General features: G+C 47.5%; 3 protein-coding genes across 6 annotated transcripts; all 3 read right to left on the bottom strand.

Annotated features, from left to right (window-relative positions):
• Position 1: 1 nt before the first annotated feature.
• Positions 2 to 2,480, bottom strand: SPAG8 (sperm associated antigen 8). The gene is given in 9 exon segments (XM_066256788.1): positions 2 to 359; positions 470 to 532; positions 651 to 765; positions 847 to 892; positions 1,089 to 1,263; positions 1,386 to 2,160; positions 2,262 to 2,380; positions 2,383 to 2,456; positions 2,459 to 2,480. Coding segments are annotated over 9 exon segments (1,578 nt in total). The 3' UTR covers positions 2 to 170.
• A 648-nt stretch (positions 2,481 to 3,128) lies between these two features.
• On the bottom strand, positions 3,129 to 5,409 carry HINT2 (histidine triad nucleotide binding protein 2). Its single transcript, XM_066256785.1, has 5 exons — positions 5,152 to 5,409; positions 3,812 to 3,952; positions 3,612 to 3,716; positions 3,435 to 3,507; positions 3,129 to 3,315 (listed from the first exon to the last, which is right to left on the bottom strand). Exons 1-5 carry the CDS (start codon positions 5,230 to 5,232, stop codon positions 3,224 to 3,226), a joined length of 492 nt encoding a protein of 163 aa, XP_066112882.1. The 5' UTR covers positions 5,233 to 5,409; the 3' UTR covers positions 3,129 to 3,223.
• A 3,317-nt stretch (positions 5,410 to 8,726) lies between these two features.
• On the bottom strand, positions 8,727 to 21,036 carry FAM221B (family with sequence similarity 221 member B). 4 transcript variants are annotated; one of them, XM_066256783.1, is made up of 8 exons: positions 20,903 to 21,036; positions 20,205 to 20,348; positions 17,449 to 18,178; positions 17,160 to 17,303; positions 13,002 to 13,112; positions 12,657 to 12,854; positions 12,343 to 12,462; positions 8,727 to 12,191 (listed from the first exon to the last, which is right to left on the bottom strand). In XM_066256783.1, the coding sequence occupies exons 3-8, from the start codon at positions 18,176 to 18,178 to the stop codon at positions 12,028 to 12,030; spliced, it is 1,467 nt and encodes a 488-aa protein (XP_066112880.1). In that variant the 5' UTR covers positions 20,205 to 20,348; positions 20,903 to 21,036; the 3' UTR covers positions 8,727 to 12,027. The 4 variants fall into 4 exon arrangements, with proteins under 4 accessions (XP_066112880.1, XP_066112879.1, XP_066112878.1 ...); XM_066256782.1 differs by having other exon boundaries at positions 20,205 to 20,372; positions 20,903 to 21,008; XM_066256781.1 differs by lacking the exon at positions 20,903 to 21,036 and having other exon boundaries at positions 20,205 to 20,761.
• Between the last annotated feature and the right edge of the window lie 40 nt (positions 21,037 to 21,076).

Below are 21,076 nucleotides of genomic sequence, written 5' to 3'. Positions count from 1 at the left end.
GTTATGGGGTATGGACATAGAAACTCAGGGAATCACTGAAACGAGACTCCAGATGAGCAACAACCCTTTATGTGAAGTCCCTTTACCAAGTACAAACAGAACTCACTTCCTCCCCACCTCTCCAGTACAGAAATAGATCCCATATTCCACATCTCACTTCTCCTCAACCCTTAGACAGTACTACCCCCTCTGCCAACCTGCCCTCTTCCCTGACAGCCAAGGGAAGAGATTTCTCCCAGTTGGTAGGAATAATTCTCAGGTTCATAGGGCAAAGGCTGCCCCAGGGACAAAGGCACTGGTGTTGAGAAGCTGCAGTTCTTCCGGAATGGTGTGTCCAGTGTCCTGATGTTACTGACACCCTGCCAGGAATGCCAGAATGAGGACAGATCCTATTCTCTGCCAAGCCAGAACAGGACAACCTCTTCCCCTCATTTCCCCCAACTCCCAACAGCTAATCACCCTCACACACCGGTAGCTGTGATGCCCTCTGTATCCAGAAAGTTTCAGGCTGCTCCTTATGGTAGTCATGAGGCTAAGGGAGAAATACTGAATAACTTGGCCTGAAGCTCCCTCTCTCAACCTCTGGGCCTGCTGCTTTCCCACAGACCCCCGGCATCCAGCTGCACATATGGGGTGGGATGAGTTCTCACCTTTGTTGATGTAGGAGGCCCTGCCTGCACCAGCTCCTTTTGGTAGTCATGATGTGTCACAGACTCGACCTCAAAGTGCTTCCTTGTGGGTTCCTGCTCTGCCTGCACCTCTTTGCTATACAGTTATGGGGGCATCAAGGCCATTCTTCCTGGTTTTTGTCCTCCCCCTCCCTTTTCCCCTCCTCCAGCCTCTCACCATATCTGGTGGCGCAGGAACATTTCCAGCATTGCTTCACGCTTCCCTGTGGGAGGGCAGGGAGTGGACAGAGTGGGGGAGTCTGGCTAAGAAGCTGGCCCAGGAGAAACAAAGTTGAGGAAAGGAAGAAAAATTGTAGGGTTTTTCCCTTATACCCATTGGACAACCCATAGTCCCACCAGAAATTCCTTCCTCTTTTTCTCTAATGGACCCATTCTGACCCGTTCCTTCATGCGTCACACCTCGAACTGGCTGACAGTAGTTTCCTGGGGGCTGGTATGAGTCTTTCTGGGTGCTGCTGAGGGGCATGGGTGACTGTAGCTGCACGGTTAGCAGTCCCTGGTGTCCATGTCGGAAATAGAAACTCTCGGAGCCATCTTGCATGCTTGGGACCTGATCCAGGTGGTTGGTGGCTCTCTGTGGGCCCCAAGTTAAGTGATCATGATATCTTTCCTGGTAAATACTCTCATCACACACTACTGCCTCCCCCAAGAAACTGGGGGCAGCCTTCAAGAAAAGGGAGATCAAAACCTTAATACCTCTTCCTCCCAGTTGTAGAGAAGGCACTGACCCCGTGGTGGCAATGTTTCATTGAGAATCTTACTCTTCCCTTCAACCTTGTGGGACTCCCATAGCCTTGGGGCAGCAGGTTCTGAGACTTGCAAAATTTTCCAGGGTTGTTTCTGAGGCTCCCAGTGTTGGTAGTGATTCGAGGAGGCATAATTAGGGACCGTGTCTGCCCCAGGATTTCTGAAGTGTCTAAGAGTGTGGGGGCTGAGCTCAGGTTTATTGTCATAGCCTGGACTAGGCTCAGATTCACAGGCAGGACCAGGGCCAGAATCAAGACCATTGCCTCGACCAGAGCCACAGCCAGGGCCAGAGTCACGGCCAGGACCAGAACTGGAGCCAGGACCAGGGCCAGAGCCACTGCCAGGACCAGAACTGGAGCCAGGAACAGGGCCAGGGCTAGAGCCAGTAAAAGGCCCAGGGTTAGAGCTAAGGTCATTTGCAGTACAGGGATGCAGAGAAATACGGGAAACACAGACAGGGTGAAAGCCAGGTCTCCCACAGCCTATCTTGTTGGTAAAGTTGGGTCCCGTGCAGGGCTTCCCAAGAAGGCTGTCAGAGGAGGGCGCTTGGATCTTTGCAGATAATACAGCTGCTTTAGCAGTGGAAGCGGCTGCAGCTGCTTCAGCGGCTGCTGCAGCTGCTGCGGTTGCGGCTGCCAGAGCAGAATTAGGACTACCATCCGAAGAAGGTAACGGTTCCGAAGAGGACCCTAGTCCTTCGGAGCTGGGCAGGACCTGTAAAGATCTGAAAGAAAGCGAATACATCAAAGTGTCAAGAGCTCAGCAGAGGAAGTCAGCTTACTTTCCTTGTCCCCTAACGCCTACAGCCAGCGCTACGGCTCTCACCGCGACTGCGATCCCTCCGTAGAGTCAAAGGTTTCCATCTTCAGACACCAGCTACCGGGTTGCCATAGAGATGGCAAATAATTCCAGGAGACTGCGCAGAACTAGAGCTGGGCGGAAGTACAGGGTGGGGTGTGAAAGCAAGTTCCCTGCGGGGCGGAAGTCTTAAACCTGGCGCGGTGTGTAAAGTCCGCTTTCGGTCCGAATTCCATTCCGCCTCATCCCGGGTTTTTAAGGTTCCGCTGATCTAAGGCCTCGACCTCCGTACCTAAGCCCGATTCTTTGAGGCTTTCTAAGGTGGCTGTGTTGGAGACAGGCACAGAGCTGTGGTATCAGACAAAAGCCTACTTGGTGTATTTATGTAGGCGGTAACAGTAGCTTCCCCTTAGTTCATTCTCAAAAGTGGGGAAGCCTTTTCAAACATTTTAAGGACGAAAATACATCAGCCAATAGCTTAAAGGTAAAATGGTAAAACTTGAGAATTAGTTAAAGGATAGCAGCTTTCCTGGGGTGTAATTACTCCCCCCCCCCCAATAAAAGGCCCTCACATTGGCCACCCTCCTCCAAGACCATCTTAAACTTGGATTGGCAGCTGGACAACAGCCAAGATTGAGCATCTCACTCCTGGGATTCAGTTTCTTCTTATTCATTCAGGTTTATTCCCACTGCTACTTATCTAGAAGCTTGACTCAGGTGGACCACTAGTTACGAGGACTCACTGATCTACAGGCAAACGCTTTTAACTACAGTATAGGCCTCCTTTGTGTGTCTTACTCAGATCGTAGTCAAAGGGGACTATAATCTTGTATCAGTTTTCTTTCTGATTTGTGGTATAAATCGATATAGATATATTTAAGACAGGATCCAAAATTGAGGGAGAGCAAGTTTATTAGCATCACAGGTTCCCTTCCCCCTCTTCCTTCATCCAAACATCCGGGTCTGGGGTCCTTGGTCAGTTGGTAGGTTTAACCTGGAGGCCACTGGAGCTGTCGGCCTCCAAGTACATGAATGTGCAGGTGATACACAGACTGTGCTCCCAGCTTCCCATCATTGATCACTGAAATGGAGCTTGGGGTTAGTGGGTCAGGATCATAGGATAGGTCAAAGAATGAAGATCATATTAGGAAGTAGGTATGAAAATTAATCAGGGAGGGGCTTAAGGGCCAAGTCACTCACCAAGTCGGTATCCATCTCCCAGCCCCTCAGCCTTTGCTGTTTTCTTGGCCACAAGGAGGAGATGTCCTAGAAGCTACAGGGAAAGGAGAGGGAGACAGGTGGCTTTACTGACAAGGAGCAAAACCTCTAGCTGAATCCAAGGTTCCCCCAGCCAAATCCTGGCTCTATTCTTCCCACCTGCTGGTCTTCTTCTTCAGCCTGGCTAATCCGAGGAATGGGCTTCTTGGGAATGACCAGGAAGTGCACTGGAGCCTGAGGGGCCACATCACGGAATACGAGACACTGGGAGCAGTGATAGGTGGGAGGCCACTTGTTACTCCACAGGCTGGATAGTATCTATGAAATTCCTATGGGGATGAGTCCTAAGGGCACCCCACCTGCTGGTCCTCATACAGAATGTCAGCTGGGAGGCTTCGATCCAGGATCCTGGAGAAGATGGTTGGGGCTGTTCCCCCAGCAGCTACCTGCTGGGCCTTGGCCACTTCATTCCCATCATTCAGACCTGCAGCTCCTCGGACCTGAAGGTGGGTCAGACACACCCAAGGGAGAGAGTTCGTAATACCTCTCCCATGTACTCAGTTGGGGCTGGCAGAGGGTGGGATCTGATAGTCGTTAACTTTATCCTTCTAAGAACCTATTAATGGTTCCCACCCAAAGGAAAAGTTCCTCAATTTCACAGCATCAGCAGCAGAGAATGAGGCCAGAGAGTGGGCCTGGCAGTACAGGATTCAGGAACAATGCAGGATTCAGCAGTCCAATTGATTTCTGCTTCTAAAGTGTCTAGGAAATCTAACACTTTCGGGGAAAGGATTCAGAATGAGAACTTGTAGACTTAGTTCCCAGTTGCTATTTGTCAGTGATTTAACTTAGATAAATCACTTCTCTTGGCTTCAAATGTAAAATAAAGGGAGTGGTTTGCATCTCTTAATACCACTTGGAGCTTTTCCCATATTCTTTCACCTTGTGAATGTTTCCACGTATTTCCATTACTTGTTTTCTGGTCTTTAAGCCATGTTACCCGTTTTATTCCAGTTTTAATACAATTGCCTTTTGACACAAGGGTCTGGGTGCTATGTTTGACTTCTTATTGTGAATTTTAACTAGTCCCTAGAATCAGTGAAAGAGTTGAGTTAGTTTAACTCAACCCAAGTGGACTGAGGGTTGGGAAGTCCCAGTTTCCCAGGGACTCAGAAAGCTGGAGTCAGTGCTGTCACATTATGGGATAAAAGGATAGGATGAATCAGACCCCTGCAGTCGCTCTGGCAAAGTGGGGAAGATGAGAGATTAACACTAGTACTCAGTAGGAGATCATGGGCCTTAAGGGAGAGAGAAGGCTGGTTCGGAGATGAGGAAGCTCACTTCCTGCAGGGGGGCACTAAGGGGGCTGCACGCAGCAGGCGTTCGGTCAGCTGGGCTTCAGGCAGGTTTAGGAGAAGGCGGCAGGCTGCATGGGCCCTGTCCCGACCTCGGCGTCTGGGCCACTGCAGGGCGTCGGTCATCGCCATTTCGTTTCTCCCGCGTCGAGGCTTTCGGAGGGAATGCCACGACCACCAGTCCGACCTAACCGCGCAGCCCTGGAGCTTGCACCTCGCGCTCGGTCCCCGCAAGGCCGCATGGCTGCATGCCGCTGAAGGATTCGGAGAGGCAGGCAGCCTCCGGCCCGGGAGGGCATTAGAGCCCGCAGGACCCCCTCCTCGCGCCCACGGCCACTTCTCACCTGCGCCCCCCGCGGCCCCGCGGCCGCCACAACCCTGCGGGCTACGCGCAGCCCAGCGGCCAGCACGACGGCCGCCGCCATCTTCCCCTCGGCCGCGGGAACCTGTTACCCCGGCCAGCGCTCGGGCTCTGCGACCGACCCGAGCTGCAGAAGGGTGTGCCTGGGAGCGAGCCGCGGCCATTGGCTCCGCCAGTCGCGGAGCCCGGGGGAGTGGCGGAATCTTTTTATCCCATTGGCGGCTTATGCCAACGCGACGATATTTTCACTCCATTGGTTTTGTCTTTCGTCTGTGTCAAAGTCCCTTTTCCATTGGGTCCTCTAACTAGTTTTACTATGAGATAGTTTCTCACTCCATTGGAAGGAAAAAGAGAACAAGAGGTGGGATTTTCTTCCAATTGGCTGTGATACACGCGGCCGTTCGCGTTTAGGTAGCAGCGCTCGAGGGGGTGGGGCTTTTCCTATTTGGGTCTGGCCGCTACTGCCGGGATGGGAGGAAGAGGGCGGTGCTCTGTCACCTGCCGAGCAGAGCCTGTAAGGTTGTAGGCCCTTCACCTCATTGGCCAGGAGGAGGGCTGTCTTCTGAAGGCACTCGGTACTGATTGGCTCCAGAAACCATCGCTAACCCGGAGTGGAAGGCCTTAGGTGTCTCGAAAAAAAGAAGCGGGGTGGAGGACACGGGGCGAGTGGGGCTGAAGGTGAACTGCGACGGGTTTATTTATTTTAACTGGTGAGATAGATGTGTTTCCTACGAGATCAGTTTTAGACCCTTGAACATTTCAAAGATTGCTACTTACCTATCTAAAGGCAATTCCTCCTTAATGTTCTTGTTAATATCTTCACTCCAACATCAAATCCTGCAGTTTTAAAGACGGTTTTTGCAATTTTCTTTTTAACGAGGAAGGGTGTGTGTGTGTGTGTGTGTGTGTGTGTGTGTCCTATCTTGGTCACACGACTAATAAGCAAATGCACTTTCCTAATTAGAGAAGATGGTTGATACGGTTAGCCCTGTGCCTGGTATTTTCATTGTGTAGAGTTAGGACAAGGGAAATGTGTCATGGTGTATATTTTGCTCTGCTGGAATATATATATATATAGATATATATATACACACACACACACACATACATACACACACATATATATGTATGTATATATATTCTATGATATATGCAAAATATATTTATTTTAGAGAGAAAGGGAAAGAGAGAAGCATCCATTTGTTGTTTCACTTAGTTGTGCACTCATTGGTTACTTCCTGTATGTTCCTGACTGGGAATTGAACTGTGTGTGGTAAGGTACCAAAGAATTGAAAAATTAATATAGATGTTTTAAAGTCAGGTTTCTTGTCCTCTCCTTTCTATAGGAAGTGACAGTAAAGGGATGTGGGAGTTTTCTGGCTTACAGAGAGATTGTGTAGGGAACCCCTTTTACCAGGAAGCTTAAAATGCATTTTATAATTTAGGCTAGGCATACAGAGAGATTTTGTAAATATGATTTTTATACTTGTGTGTGATTTGCACCAACTCAGGATAGACAACAGCATTGTATTGTAAAGAGATTTTGTGCTGGGGAGACTTAGATTCCCCCTCCCCCCACCTCTGTGAGAAACAGGGTAAACAGCCAGGTGTGGGGAGGGGAGGGAGAGATAAGGCAAGCCATTTTCCTTTTTCTTTCTTTCTTTTTTTTAAAAAAATATTTTTCTTTATTGATTTCAGCAAAAGAGGAAGAAGAAGGAGAGAGGCAGGAACATCAGTCCATTTCTGTACGTGCCCTGACATGGGAATCGAACCGGCAACCTCTGCGCTTTGGGTGGTGCTCTAACCCACTAAGCTATCCGGTCAGGGCTTTTCCTTTCTTTCTTTAATGGGCCATTTACAAAAGCTTATTCTCTGGTGCCATGTAGGATCCCTGCCCCATCCCGAAAATGTATAATTAATGCATATACCTCTAAACAAAGGAATAGCAAATAAACACTGAAAAGTTTGGAAATGTCTTTTAATATGAAAAGCAACATTTTTCGCTATTGTATGACCTTATAAGTTTTGATACATAGGAATATTTTTTATAAATCCTATAGACGAATATTATAAGCTTGCTAATGAATTGTGTCATCACTCCCCCTCCCCCTTTTCCCACCAACCTGTGTGTGATCAAAGGTATATAACCTGCCTCAGGGCTGTGCGCGGGGCACATGATTTGGGTCAGCTATGTCCCGTGTTAGCTATATGTGGCCGGCATATTAAATTTCCTCCTTTAAATACAACTCCTTAAAAATTCATTTGGACTTGGTGTCTCTATGTAAACCTGGTGAAATGGTACTTTACAACAGAACCACAACTTTGGCATTTCCAGACGACACTCCAAACAACTGAGCTAAGCGGCCAGGGCCTAGACTATATACAGTGTATCCATAAAGTCATGGTGCACTTTTGACCGGTCACAGGAAAGCAACAAAAGACGATAGAAATGTGAAATCTGCACCAAATAAAAGGAAAACCCTCCCAGTTTCTGTAGGATGATGTGGCAGCATGTGCGCATGTGCAGATGATGACATAACACCGTGTATACAGCGGAGCAGCCCACAGCCATGCCAGTCGAGATGTGGACGGTACAGAGGAAAGTTTAGTGTGTTCTGTGGCTAGCTAAATTCGAATCCGTGACCAAAGTGCAACGTGAATATCCGTGCGTTTATAACGAAGTACCACCACATAGGAATAACATTACTCGATGGGATAAGCAGTTGAAGGAAACCGGCAGTTTGGTGGAGAAACCTCATTCTGGTAGGCCATCAGTCAGTGACAAGTCTGTAGAGGCTATACGGGATAGCTACATAAGGAGCCCTAAAAAATCTGTGCATGAGCCCACATCGAACTGCATTGAATAGGTATGAAACTGGGAGAGTTTTCCTTTTATTTGGTGCAGATTTCACATTTCTATCATCTTTTGTTGCTTTCCTGTGACCGGTCAAAAGTGCACCATGACTTTACAAACACACTGTAGATATATTTTTTTCTTTCTTTTCAGAATATATATATTTGACATAAACACAGGGTCACGAAATGCTAATATACTCATACATGGTAAGTGTTAGTCTAACACATAGAACAAAAGTCACCACTGTTTATTTTTTAGTGAGAGACAGAAACAGGAAAGGAGAGAGATAAGAAGCATCAACTAGTAGTTGTGGCACTTTCAGTTGTTCATTGATTGCTTCTCATATGTGTCTTGACTGGGGGGCTGCAGCCCAGCCAGTGACCCCTTGTTCAAGTCAGCAGTCCTGGGCTTAAGCCAGTGAACATGAGATCATTTTCGATGATCCCACGCTCAAGCTGGTGAGCCCACACTCAAGCTAGGTGAGTTTGTTCTCAAGCTGGTGAACTCGGGGTTTTGAACTGGGACTTCAGCATACCAAGTCGATGCTCTATCCACTGCGCCACCACTGGTCAAGCATCACTGTTTTTATTTTGGAACATGGCCTGACATTATTTGTAGAATGAATAACATTTGGTGTTTCTTTTAATTTCATTTTATAGTATAATACATATGTATTGTATATTCTATTTTTTCATTTACAGTCAATTTTTCATAATACATAGTGATAGATAAAATGATTACTCAGCTGCTGTCCGGAGAACAGTGCAGGCCCAAAGGAGGAAGGGCTTGAAACAGGACCTTCTCATCCCCCACTGGAAGGTTATGGTTAATTTGCTTGCTGTTCTCTTAATGGCTTCCTGGTTTTTACTTTGAAATGTAGCAAAAAGTTTACCTTTGCAGGAATGTCAGGAATAGCTTACACTGGGGAGGGACTTAACAATTAGGGGAGTTTAAATCACAATAGTTGTTTATAAAAGCCTAGCCACAGGATTTACTGTGAAAAATTAAAGCCTGTAAATTAATTAGAAACTTACTTCACCAATCTTAAGTCTTTACTTTATAGCCTAAAGAAAACAGAATACATGTGATAAATGTCACAGATAATTCCCAGGGGCACCAGGACCTGGCTGTTCCTGGGAGATACCTGACCCTGGCGATCTTGGATGTTTACCAAGGACACCAGATAGGACCACACTGATTAGGCCTGTGCTACATCAGAAAAAAACTTGCAGAGGAGATGTTTCTGCAGCTAAATCCCCCTCCTCTTGCTCCTCGTCAAGTCAGTGACCAAGGCCATAAACCAGGATATGCTAAGCCACCTCTAGCCCTATATCTACTGTCCTCTCTTGCCGCTCAGCTGGGGGCTGATACCCTTTGCTGGTCTCTACCCACTTGCACCCAGGGATTTTTAAAATAAAATTTCCTTTTGGAGCACACTAGCCTTGTGTTTTCGGTTTGGCCTGTGGTTTCTGCCTTTCACATAGTCTGTGTACATATACTTTGTAAGGGCTGCATAATAGTTCCTGGAATGTGTTTATCATAGTAACCATTCCTTTATTGTTGACTATTAACTGAACTGGTTTTAGTGAATGGTCATCATGGTGCTAATTGCTTATAACCAGTAATGAGGAATATAGCCATATTATTGTTAGAAAGTCTTTTTCTCTCTTTCTCCTCCAAAGGGCAGACATTTGACCCTGTGATTTCCCCCAAGAGTTTCGGTAGTCCATGTTGCATTTCTTCCCTTGGAAGGATAGACAGCTCCCCAAATGTGAGAAAATGTAGATAGGCTTTTTCTTAGTGCCTTAACGGCTGCAGTTCTTAGTGGTGCCTGTTGACCCCAAGAAGGAATATGCCTGCCAGAAAGCCTCCTTGTGGTTAATTGGGCTCAAATTCATAATCAGAGTCCAGCAGCCATTACTGATAGGAGCCTCTAGCACTCTGCATTTCAGGGGAAAGCCATACTCAGAACTACCAGCCTCCAGTGCTGTGTTTCTGTAGCTGAGCCCACCCTTATAAAGGAGTTCCTGGAATCATCTTTCAACCAATAGGCTGAAGCCTTCTCTGTCCAATTGGGACTGCACAATTATTGCCTTATTTGCATCTTTACTGACCCATCCGAACAACTCTATAATGACTAATCAAAATGAGTGATTCTGACCAATCAGGACAATGCTGTTTGGCCCAATCAAACTGCAAATTTGGATTCCTTATTTGCCTCTAAATAGAGCAATCAGGGATGGGGCAGGAACTTTATAAAAGTGGGCCTCTTTGCCTTGGCAGAGTACACTTTTCATTTCCCCCAGGCGCTGTGTCTCCCTGGTTTGCAAAGTGTTGACCTGAATAAAGTTTCTCCTTTTATTGCACCTCCTGTTAGCACTGGGTTGGTGGCAGTGACCTTTCATTGACATGTCTTTGGGATAGTGGCAACCCCTAAAGCTGCTCTGGAGAAGAGAAGCAAAAAGAGGAGCTGGGATCTCAGAAGAGGAAGGAAACAGCCAGGAGGGGTAAGAGAGTACAAAGCACTTTGAAACTGGTTATTTCTTTGGGTTCTATTGAGAGCAGGAAGCATAGAGATTATTCCTGTTTTACAGATCCTGAAACTGAGGTCCAGAGAGGAAAAGTGACTTGCTTAGGATCACAGAGCCCATTAGTGCCATAATCTCCTACTCCCCATAAGAGTCACCTATGGCCTTTCTAGTCACATTCCGAGTTCACTGATTTTGGCCTCAGGCACACAGTCTTCTCTAAGCCAAGCCTTTGTAATCAGAGCTGCTCTCATCTGAAAGCTGCTATGCTCTGCACTTGGTCTCCTGTACCTCAATTCCCACCACTACATCTGCTACTGGACCTCATTAGGGACATCTACTCCTTTGACAATTCCTTTTTTCAGTCTGCTTTGCTTTCTTTTCCTATTTGTATAGTCAGCTCCCTCCACATCTTCAATTTTTCTTATTTTGCCTTATTTTCCTGATTATTATTATCATCCCCAACATCCATCCGTCACAACCTATTAATCTAAATATTTTGCTTCTCTGCTTTTCTAACTAGGCTTCTGCTTCCAACTGTACCTTACTGAACTACCCACTGATCGGGTCTTTTTCCAGTTCCCCACATTAACCTTCCCAAACCTTTACCTCTCTTTCCCTGTCTCTACTCTCCACTCTTATCCTCCCTTCCCCGCCTTGTCTCCTACTTTGTAGGGAAACTTTCATGGGGTCCTTCTCCCTGCAGTTCACTGAAGGCCTCATCTTTTCTTCCTTCATTCCCTTTGGTCTTAGGAAGTGGTGTTTCTCCTGTCCAAAGTGAACCCCTTCATCTCTGCCTTGACCTCATCCCCTTGCTCCATCTCTGGGATTTGGTCTCCCCAGGCATCTCTCTTTCTCTGCTGCATCTTTCAGGGTCTTTTATCTACTGTCTTCTTCCCTTTTCCTTCCTAGAAAATGCTTACTCAACTCCACATCTTCCTCTGGATATTGTCTGACTTTTTCCTGTTCTTTTCATTCAAGTTCCTTAAAGACACTCCATCTGCCTCCACTATACCACTGAAAATACACTCTCTGAAGTCCCCAAAGACCTTCTAATTGCAAAACTCACTGGACACCTTTCAGCCTTTATCTTACTAGAGACCACAGCTACAGCTAACATCACTGTTCACAATATCCTTGAAACCCCTCCCTCTTTGGCTTCCTTGAAGCCACCCTCTCCTGATGCCAGGGCTATCAGGTTCGATGTGGGTGTGTTGAAGGCAGATGGCTGGATCCAGCCACTCTCCTGTGTAGTGATCTCTTTTGCCTCCAATAGCTGCTGATTCTAAGGTTTTAGAATGTCTGTCCCTAGGCTGGGCTCTAACTGCCCCATATAAAGCGAGGTCAGATTCCAGTAGCTTCCCCTTTATTGCTGATCTGGACCAGGCTCACAGAGGCCTGTGTCAGGTGTTGACAATGTCTGTCCTTGGAGGAAGGAAGAGCGAGGTGAAAGGGTCCGGTACAGGGATTAGATCTAGGGCCAGGTTGGGGGCTGCACTGGGCCAGGGAGCCCAGGGGTACCAGGGTGGGAGCCAGGATGGCCAGAGGACTCTTGCTTCTGTAGGGCTTTGAGGTCAGTGTTGCTGATGATGGTTTCTTGGAGGGTAGGAGTCTCTGTAAAAGGCACATAGTCTGCTCCTGGGGACAGAAACCAATGCAAGGATGGGATACAGGGGGTGAGGAGGTGCGAGGGTAAGGAAGGGATGGTTAAGAATGGGAATACCTTTCTGCCTGGCTTTCTGACTACAGATGCTAAAATGGCACCCTGTTCCTGGTTGCCCCCCCTCACCGTAAGGCCTTCCTCCTCGTCGCCGGGTCTCCTCAGTCTCAAAGTAAGTCTCATGTTCTTCCCAGCACTGGTCACAGGCCGCACAGAGGAAATTAGATTCAAAACAGTTGCAGGAACAGCCTAGTAGGGCAAGGGAACAGCAAAGAAAAGTATAGGGACTTATGGCTTTCCTATGGGCTGGCTGCATTCTCATCTCTTCCTCTCCAATCACAAACTCAAGTCTGTCTTACCAGCTCCCGTATCTTCATCCCCAAACTATATGCATCCCGTTCCCACCCATGCCCACCTCTGTTCTCCTTTGTTTTAGAAGGTACCTTTGACCCGACAGGGATGGAACCTGGTAGCTGCATGGTCTTCATGGCTGTGTTTGCAGCGACATTGGGCTCTCCAGGCCTTGGGGTCAAAGCTGGCCCGTCTCCTGAGCCAGAACTCACCCACTGCCTCTGGGCATGATGGGATAAAGCAGAACATGCGGCAGCGGCACTGGCTCACATCGCAGGGCACGGATATATCTATGAGAATGGGAATGGGTAGTAGGATTAGACCAGCACCTGATTTGGCCCAGCCTTCCCATTCCAATCCCCTTTCCCATACCAACACTTTCTCTCTTATATCCCAACACATAAGCAGGGCTGGGAGGGATACTCAGTTCTCCCTACCCGATATGATCTGGTGCTCTCTCAACAAGTGTCCACAAAAGCACTTGGACTCATCCCCAATCCGGAAACAGTCCCATAGATAATGGGGACAACGCCAGCCAATGTAGAGACCTGGGTGTAGTGGGATTGAGTAATAGGACAAGTGAGAAGAAAAAATAGCCCAAGCTTCCCCAAGTGTTCTCATCTATCCCCTCCCCCTGGGGGGAGAGATGCATCTCTCCCTGCAGGTGTATTTATCTCTACCATGAATCTTGATTCCTTTCCCTTTAGATTTTTTTTCTCAAGGTTGTCTCATCACTCCACAAGTGTTTTAATTTCTTTCCACCCTAAGACCATTCCATCTCTGTCAGTTTGTCAGAGATGACTGATGACAGTCATCTATTTCTGAGCAGGAAGATTATAAATGAAATTTTGTTTGAAGGTGAACATAAATCTCAGAGTTCTCTGTGACTGTGGTGATCTCATCTTCTCCCCTCTCCACCTTAGAGTCTGACTTTGCTTGGTTGCCTTGAAGTGTTCAAGGACGAGGGAAAGAGAAGATGATTGGCTGGGTATAGGGTGGACAGTGGAGATTGGCTACTAAGGAGCATGGTTGTTAAAGGGACCTGAAGAAAAGAAGGAAGTTGGGCAGGCCTAGAGCCAGAAGGAGGGCTTCTCTCACTTCACATTGGTACCTTCATAATTCTCTTCTGTGTTCCTTGCATTATTGAACTAATGCCCTCTGTGAATTTGAGAAGGGCTGCCTAAGGTTCTTCAAAGGTCTTGGAGAAAAAGGTAGGTCAGAAGTCATTAGTAGTGCCTGGCCTGTGGTGGTGTAGTGGATAACCTTTGGCCTGGAATGCCAAGGTCGCTGGTTCAAAACCCTGGGCTTCCCTGGTTAAGGCACATACAATAAGCAAGCAGTGAACAACTAACATGAAGCTACTATGAGTTGACACTTCCCATTCCATGCTCCCCTCTCTCTTCTGTCTCTGTAAAACCAATAAATAAAGTATTAAAAAAAAAGTCATGAGTGGTGAAGACCAAAAAATGTAAGCTTGTAAGGCTGAGAAAGGAGGCATGGAAAGGAAGGTGAGGCTAAGAAGAATCCCTGAGCTCACGCACCAGCAAGGGGCCACAACCCTTTAAAGCCTGGTGTTAGTAGTGGGATCTGAAAATGTCTGGCTTCATAGTCAGTCTCACCACAAGACCAGCATGGTGGTGCTGCATAAGTGTGAGAGGAGAACCAGAAAGCACCTCCCACTCAGATTTTTTTTATCCTCCATAAGAGCTGAGAGTACTCCAACTTCTAGAAAGAATCTTGCATGAATCCCCATGGAGTGGAACCTTCAGGTAGAGGACTCTTATTCCAATTTAGAGGCTTCAGTGAAGTGTCACCTCCACCAAAAAAGTGTCCCTAACTTCTCCTGTGTGTCTAGGGATCCCTCTTGTTGCCTTCCATGGCTCCTCATACTACTCTTTTCACAGAACAATACATTGGATCGGACTCCTCTTAGACTATGAGTTACTCCAAGGAAGAGTCTGTCTTTTAATCTATATCTCTAGTCCTAGCACAGGGCCTGGGACAAAATAGGTGCTCAGAGAACACAGACTGCTTGACTAAATAAGTGAATGAGCAAATTCCTTCATGAGGGAAGAGAAGTCCTTCTGTATTCCAGGCATAATCCTGAAGTTCCATGAGGAGGATGAGAAACAGTTAGTGTCCTCTGGTCTTTAACCCTGGCCAGGTCCATAATCCACAATTTTGGGCCTAATTGTCAGACTAGGTTTTCTGGTATTACCCATGGTCTTTTAGTGTCTACAGTCTGTCCAGGTGAGGCTTTTGGCTTTGCTGCTTCTGTCTTGACGCTGATGGGCTATAGTGCCAGTGGCCCATTATGTCAGTGAGTCTTGGTTGAAAGGGCATGGTATAAGCAGAGTCATAATGGGGTGGGTGGGGGCCAGGATTCCACTAGAGGAATTCTGAACTCCAGAGTAGCAGGATACCCTGGATGAGCAGGTGAGGCATGGAAGTGAACAAGGGGTCAATGTCCGGAGATCAAGGCCTGGCCTGAGAACCTGGGAAAGTCAGGTCCAAGCACTGATGTAGGAGTCAGCATCCAGCTTTTAGATGAAGAAGACTGAAGTTTGAATGGAGAGACTGGCAACTACATAAGACTCTATTATAGGTGTCAGTGTCCTTTAGGTGGGACCATTGACATCTGGCTGTGTATTCCAGAATAGTGCCCTCAGCTCTTTGCTGTGATTCCAAATCCTCTTTCTGTTATGAGTGGACAAGGACTGCAGGGGAAGGAGATATTATCTGGGATGGCATTTTGATTCTGTACAATTCCATGATCACATAATCATATTTATATGATAACATCTCTTTGCACTTAGAATGTCTCCATGTAAGATACAGCTATTTTTATATGAGGGATGTCTCCAGCCCAGACCTCTTTCTTGAGCTTCAGATCCATTGAGCCAGCTGTCTACTAGACTCTCACCAGCATGTTCCACAAGCACTTTAAGTGTATTCCAGCCAATTATTCCTTCCAAACCCGACCCTCATCCTTTGTCCTTTGTACATCTGACACACACTTAGAAAGCGTCTGCTCTGTTTTAGGCATTCAGTTAATGGCACCATTATCCAATCAGTTACTTAAGCCAATAACCTAGATATCATTCTAGGCACATCCCTCCCTCTTGTCCTACACATCCAATGATACAAAGGTCAGTTTTACCTTCTTAGCATTTCTTCAGTTATCTTTGTTCAAGATTGAATGATACATTTTAGTATAAAAATGCCTGTTTAAACAGGAAAATGAAGAAGTCCAATCTTAAGAAGTACAGTGGACTTGAAGAGTGGGGAATAGATAGGAGGTTCTAAGGAGGAGAATGAGGGCCCTGAACAGACCCTGCACTTGCCAGGAGAATAAGTGACGTAAGATGTTAAAATAAGCAAACAAAAGTATTTCAGTGGCTGAAGTAAGACTGAGAAACAGCCTGACCTGTGGTGGTGCAGTGGATAAAGCGTCGACCTGGAAATGCTGAGGTTGCCGGTTCGAAACCCTGAGCTTGCCTGGTCAAGGCGCATATGGGAGTTGATGCTTCCAGCTCCTCCCCCCTTCTCTCTCTCTGTCTGTCCTCTCTCTCTCTCTCTCTCTCTCTCTCTCTCTCTCTCTCTGTCTCTCCCTCTCCTCTAAAATGAATAAAAAATAAATAAAAATAATTAAAAAAAAGACTGATAAACAAATGAGCTCACTATGACTTTCTTGTCCAGAAGTGGAAGGGGGGTTCCCTGCATGGGAGGGTTTCCTCCCTGGGACTAAGGAAGTAAGTTACATGGAGGAATGATAAAGACATAGAATTATCTGGTTGTCATTATATCTTTGGCCCATCTAGTTTTGACATAACTCTACTCCCATCACAAGGAAGAAGTATGAAAATCCAAAATAAACTCAGTGACATATATTCAATTCAGTCTAGAAACCCCAGAATCCATATTGCAGGTCTGGGTGACCCTCTTACTGAAGGTAACCACTACAGATATAAAGTTCAGTAACATAGGTATACTGCTCTCACACAGGATAGCATGTGTTTACACAGTACACCTGCAAACCCTTTATATACAGACATAGATAAGGACAGCACGCCACTCAAGAGTACTAATTCTGGGCTGAGACTTGGAACCAATGGGGCTAGAAGATATGATTCTGCTCTTTGGTGGAGACTCACAGCTTTTCAGTACTCAAGTGATCATGGGTCTCATATTCAGGGATGACTGCCTTTTACTGAAGTTCCATCAAGGGAACCAAGGCCTTTTGCCATGTATAGAGCAATAAGTCACTTGGAGACTGTCCAGGTTCTCATCCTTAGGGTTTGCTTGGTGCACGTGATCTGAGCCCTAGAGCTGAGGTAGTCCTGTGTCCCTTCTGTTTTTAACAACTTTAGCCAACAGTTCCTATCTGAGCTTTATACAAAATTCCCCACTTCTCATCTGCATCCATGCCATCCACATTATCCCGCCTGCCTGCTTCCTGCCCAGATTCCAGGCCAGTGGCATTTCCATTTCCACAAGGGGTAGCTATCCATTAAATGGACAAGTTCCCAGAAACTGATGGATTGGAGGATGGCCCTGTCCCTGTCAGAAGTCTCCAAAAGGCTGCCTGGGCTCACCAGTCTGGATGGCATTCAGGGCTGCATTTTTGTCCCATTGGAAAAGATTTTTCACACGAGCACCAAACCTCTTTCTGTGCATTGCCTTAGCCACTTCCACCAGCTCTGCCTGCTTAGCAGGCACCACTGGGCTGACGATGTCACCTGGAAAGGAGGGGCCGAATAACCCAGAAGTGAGGAGGCCCTAAAACTAAAAGAAGGGGTCAGTCAGGTCAAAGAGTAACCTAAACCCCTTCTCCTGGGACAGGTGAAAGACAGTGGAGATTGGGGAAAAGGGCAGGAAAATTACGGCTAATTCCTTTCTTCTTCTTCTTCTTGCCCAGATGATGTCCAGGCTGAGTTGTGTGAGAGGTGCTGTCAGTGACATCCACCTCGTCCTTTCCCTTTTCTTCCTCTTTCCTTTCCTTTGCAGATGTGTCCATGTGGACCTGGGGTGACAGGCCTAAAAGGGAATGCTTTTGAAGAATTTCAGATTCAGAGGTCAGGGTGGCTCCTCTTATCCTTGAGACCTCACTGGAGGAAGCCTCAGAGAAAAGACCTTTCTTTAGAGCCCCAGAGGAAGCCACAGAGACATGGCCTGGTGATGAGTTATGAAAAGAGAGGTGTTTCTCTGGGACCTTAGAGATGTGATTCTCCAATGGGCTTTCAGGGATAGAGTGTTCTAAAGAGGTCTTCGAGAGGGGACGCTCGAAAAGGGTTTTAGAGGTATGGGCCTCTACAGATCCTTGGGAGGTGGACGGCATCACATGCGATTCAGAGGTGTGGGGCTCTAAAGGAGTCTCAGGGATGGAAGGCTCCGAAGGGGTTTCAGAGCTGTAGGTCTCTACAGGGTTCTGGGAAGTGGAAGGCTCCAAAGGAATTTCAGAAGTAAGGGGCTCTAAAGGGGTCTCAGAGATGGAAGACTCCAAAGGGGTTTCAGGGATAGGGGGCTCCTCTGAGTCCTTCGCAGAGGGGTTCTTTGAAGAGAGCTCCTCTGCATCCGTGGCGGTAAGCTCTTCTGTGACTTCATCTGCTTCCATCTAGTGGTAGAATAGGGTACAGGCGTTAGGTTGGCGTTGGAGGGTCTACTAGTCAGGGTTCACAGGCAGGTATGGAATTAGAATAAGGTTCTCAGTGCACCTGAGTTATAAGGGGGAAGCAAGATGAGCTCTGTATTAGGGTATGGTGCTACGAGGTTCACCCATGTGCCTAGACGCCACATGGCATCCTGCTATGGGTTGTGAGGGAGCTGGAACTTAAAGAATTAAAGGCTGAAGCAGTCAGAATCCCATCAGTAGATGGTAGCAGAGGACCACACCCCAGGAGGGAGCCTGAATATAGCAACTTGGCTAGTCCAAGAGCAGGGCCCTAGGGCACACCTTAGGACCATGGAAGTCAGGATGTGGAATTGCATATACTGGGAGTAGCAAGCCAAAGTGGGGGTTTGCTCCGAAGAGTGCAGGAGGATGCCATGATGGCAGGGCCCTGACCACAGTCTTGTTTTGTCTAGGGACCACACACCCCTTGATGATGTCATTCATGTTCAAGGCTTAAATTACTTCCAGCTGATGACCCTAAATCCATACTTTATCTCAGACCTCTTTAAACCCCTGTATTTCACACTCATAACCAACTGCCTACTAAATGGATGTCCCACAGGGCATCGAAACTGACTCTGGAAATTATCCTAGTTTTCTCCTTTTCCCTCCATCCTTATCTACAAATAGGCACCAGGAGTCCTATGTATCTAAATATTCCTGAAATCCATTCTCTTCTCTCCTTTTCCTCCAATTTTGATTTAAGTTCTCATCATTATCTACCTAGATTATATAATAACTTTGTCTCTGCTGCCTTCCCCAGCATAGTAATCCACTTACCCATTTTAAATTTTTTATTTTTGGAGAGTGAGGCAGGGAGAGAGAGAGGCAGGAACATCAAGCTGTTCCTGTATGTGCCCTGACCCGAGACTTGAACCTGCAACCTCTGTGTTTTGGGAAAACACTCCAACCAACCGAGCTATCCTGCCAGGGTCACTCACTCATTCTTTCATTGATTTATGTAACTGACACTTTCTTACGTTTTTACTCAGGCACTGTGCTAAGGATGGGATTCAGCTGAAAGAATCTGGGAAGTGGACAGGTTAATACAAATGAGCTGGTATTGTGCTGGGGTAAGTCCAGCATGCTGTGGGGTATGCCTAATTTATCTTGCAAGTATGCCCAAAAGAAGTGATTCCTCCTTAATGACCCAATCATGATCTTTCTAAAATACAAACCTAACAATGGCATTCATTTGCTTAAAAATACTTATTGACTCACTCTAAGGATTAAGTCCAGATTTCCTGGCTCTGATACTCAAGGCCTGTCACCATTTGCAACAGTGCCTAAGGATTCCAGCCTATCTCCCCCCCCCCCCCCATGCTTCAGAGATACTAAATACATCATTTAAACTCATTATAGCCTTTTCAAAGGGGAAGTTTGGGACAGGAAGTAGGAAGAGAGGTAGGATGGTGGGGAGGAAGATGATGAGACTTCAGCAAGTGGATAATGGGACCTGGAGTGGGGGTAGGGATAGAGAACCAGAGGATGGGAGGAGAGGAAGGGGGAAAAGGAAGGCGCAAAGAGGGTAAGGATAAAAAGTAGAGACTAGTAAGGGGTTGGATGAAGGTGGGAAGGAACAGAAAGTATTAGAAGGAAAATAGGATGGTCCTGGTGGGTTGACTCAGTGATAGAGCATGGGCCCGGCATGTGGATGTCCTGGGCTCAAATCCCTGTCAGGGCACACAGAAGTGACCATCTGCTTCTCCAACCCTACCCCTTCTCTATCTCTCTTCCCCTCCAGTAGCCATGGCTCGATTTGTTCCAGCGCATTGCCTGAGGCACTGAAAATAGCTCGGTTGCCAGCATAGCCCCAAATGTACAGAGCATTGGCCCAGACAGGGGTTGTCGGTGGATCCCTGTCCAGTCGCATGTGGGAGTCTGTCTCTCTACCCTCCCCCCACTTGGAAAAGGGGAAGAAGGGAAATAGAATGAGGGTTTGGAGGTGGGGTCATTGGAGACTACATACCTCTGGACTTTGGCTTGGCTTTCACAGGTCTTTAGGTCAGGATCTTGAAAATGGGAAGTGTTAGCCCCAAGAGAGGGAACGCTCTTGGTTTTGGATGAAAACCCGCTGCAGGGAACTGTGTGGTGACAGGCCTTGCTTGCAAACCTAGACTTGGGGAGGAGAGGACACCTGTAGAAATTCGCAAAGCTTTAGTCAGATCTGGGGAACGGCGGGAGGGGAAGGGACGAGGGAATGCAGGGCGGATGGAGGGACTTGACTGAATTGAAGCCTCTACAACCCAGGCCAGGAGAGAAGGGATCCGTCACCAGGGCAACGGGAACGCCTCATAGTTGCAGTGTCAACAGAAGTCTGGTCACCTCCCCAGAGGGTGAGGTCTCCTGAGAGGGCTGCATTGGGTCTGGAGCGGCCGAACCTAAAAATTCACTTTTTTTAAAAAGGGGATTTGCGGGATCCTTCAGAGGCTCTGGGTAGGGACTGCGGATATCTGTGGGGACATTGTGGGCGTCTGTTTGTGAGGGTCTCTGGAGGGTTCCTATGAAATATCTGTCGGGCTGCCAGTGGGGTCTGTGAAGATAGGAGGTAGCTATCGGGGCTGGGTGGTTGGGACAAGAAAGACAGAGGGAGCCGGCAGGACCAAGTTAGAGGCCAATCGAATAGGGCAGGGGTGGGCTTTGCTGAGAAGGACCAATCGAACTAACCGAGGGGCGGAGCGCCATAAGACGTCAGGTCGAGGCCGCCGCTGCGGGGCCTGGTTATCGCGGGTTCAGCGCATCCCGGAGTCGCCCAGGCCTAAACTCCTCTTATCCAGGTCCCCGGCTCGGCCTCAGCCGGCCCGACCCCGGCCCCGGTCCCGAGAGGACACCGGGAGACAC

The sequence above is a fragment of the Saccopteryx bilineata genome, chromosome 2 (assembly GCF_036850765.1).
Source record: "Saccopteryx bilineata isolate mSacBil1 chromosome 2, mSacBil1_pri_phased_curated, whole genome shotgun sequence".
Classification (NCBI taxonomy): Eukaryota; Metazoa; Chordata; class Mammalia; order Chiroptera; family Emballonuridae; genus Saccopteryx; species Saccopteryx bilineata.
The sequence above is the reverse complement of the archived record's forward strand: the minus strand, read 5'-3'. Positions and strand labels throughout refer to the sequence as shown.